Below are 913 nucleotides of genomic sequence, written 5' to 3' on the forward strand. Positions count from 1 at the left end.
CGCCAGAAGGGTGGACCGTCTCCTTCAGGGTGATCTTAAGCAGGTCCCTCTCCGGCGGTCTGAGCAGCTTGTGAAAGGCGTGAGCAGGGAGGGAGTAGTGCTGCGGAGTCAGAGCAAATACTCTGTGGTCCACTGGCTTGGCAGCAGCCGGCTTGGATCTGGTCTTGGGTCTGTGATGCAGGGAGCACGTGGGACCTGTAAACCATTTCTGGCAAGTGCACCGAAACGTTCCATCAGGCTGGCCGACGCACGCTCCCTCATTGGCGCAGGGCCGGCCGGCGCAGGGAGACAGGCTGGTGGTGTCGTTACACGTGAAGCCAGTGAAGCCGTGTGGACAGGCGCATGTAAAAACGAGGCCGTGGTTTGTACAGTTGCCACCGTTGAGGCAAGGGTTAGGCTGGCAGCTGTCAACACCGATGTCACAGAAGTCCCCAGAAAATCCAGAGGGACATAAACAGGAAGGAGAAGCCGCTGAGCCACTGGCGTTGACGCATGTGCCTCCATTGTGACAAGGAGAGCTGGAGGACAGAGCAACATAACGGGAGTTTACTGCAGGGAGAATATTTATTATTCAGCTTCAGTCTGTCCACATTATTTATCTTCATCAAGTTATAAAACAGAACCAACAAAAAGATTAGATTAGACTTTAAATGAGACACAATCTGCACCATTAACTTAGGTAAACATAAGGTGGTTTTATACTGGATATTCAAATGAGACTTCAAAATGAGCTCAATATGCATCAAGCTAAATTTGACTATGCTTTAATAAAATGTCCATCTTTGTAAATAAATACACTATTTCAGAAATCATTTGATGCTTTTTGAACCCTGAAACTAAAAAAGATAATGAAGTAGATCAAAACACAATTTAGCCACTTTCATTTCCCTGAATCAAGTTTAAATTTGTACAG

The 913-nt window shown here is 46.9% G+C and overlaps 1 protein-coding gene across 1 annotated transcript; it reads right to left on the reverse strand.

Annotated features, from left to right (window-relative positions):
• Positions 1-16: 16 nt before the first annotated feature.
• LOC106512229 (protein delta homolog 1) lies at positions 17-521 on the reverse strand (the record flags this gene model as incomplete). The annotated part of the gene is given in 1 exon segment (XM_014000895.1): positions 17-521. A coding segment is annotated over 1 exon segment (505 nt), but the record flags the coding sequence as incomplete, so codon positions are not given.
• Positions 522-913: the final 392 nt, after the last annotated feature.

This window comes from Austrofundulus limnaeus, unplaced genomic scaffold (genome assembly GCF_001266775.1).
Source record: "Austrofundulus limnaeus strain Quisiro unplaced genomic scaffold, Austrofundulus_limnaeus-1.0 Scaffold4994, whole genome shotgun sequence".
Lineage (NCBI taxonomy): Eukaryota > Metazoa > Chordata > Actinopteri > Cyprinodontiformes > Rivulidae > Austrofundulus > Austrofundulus limnaeus.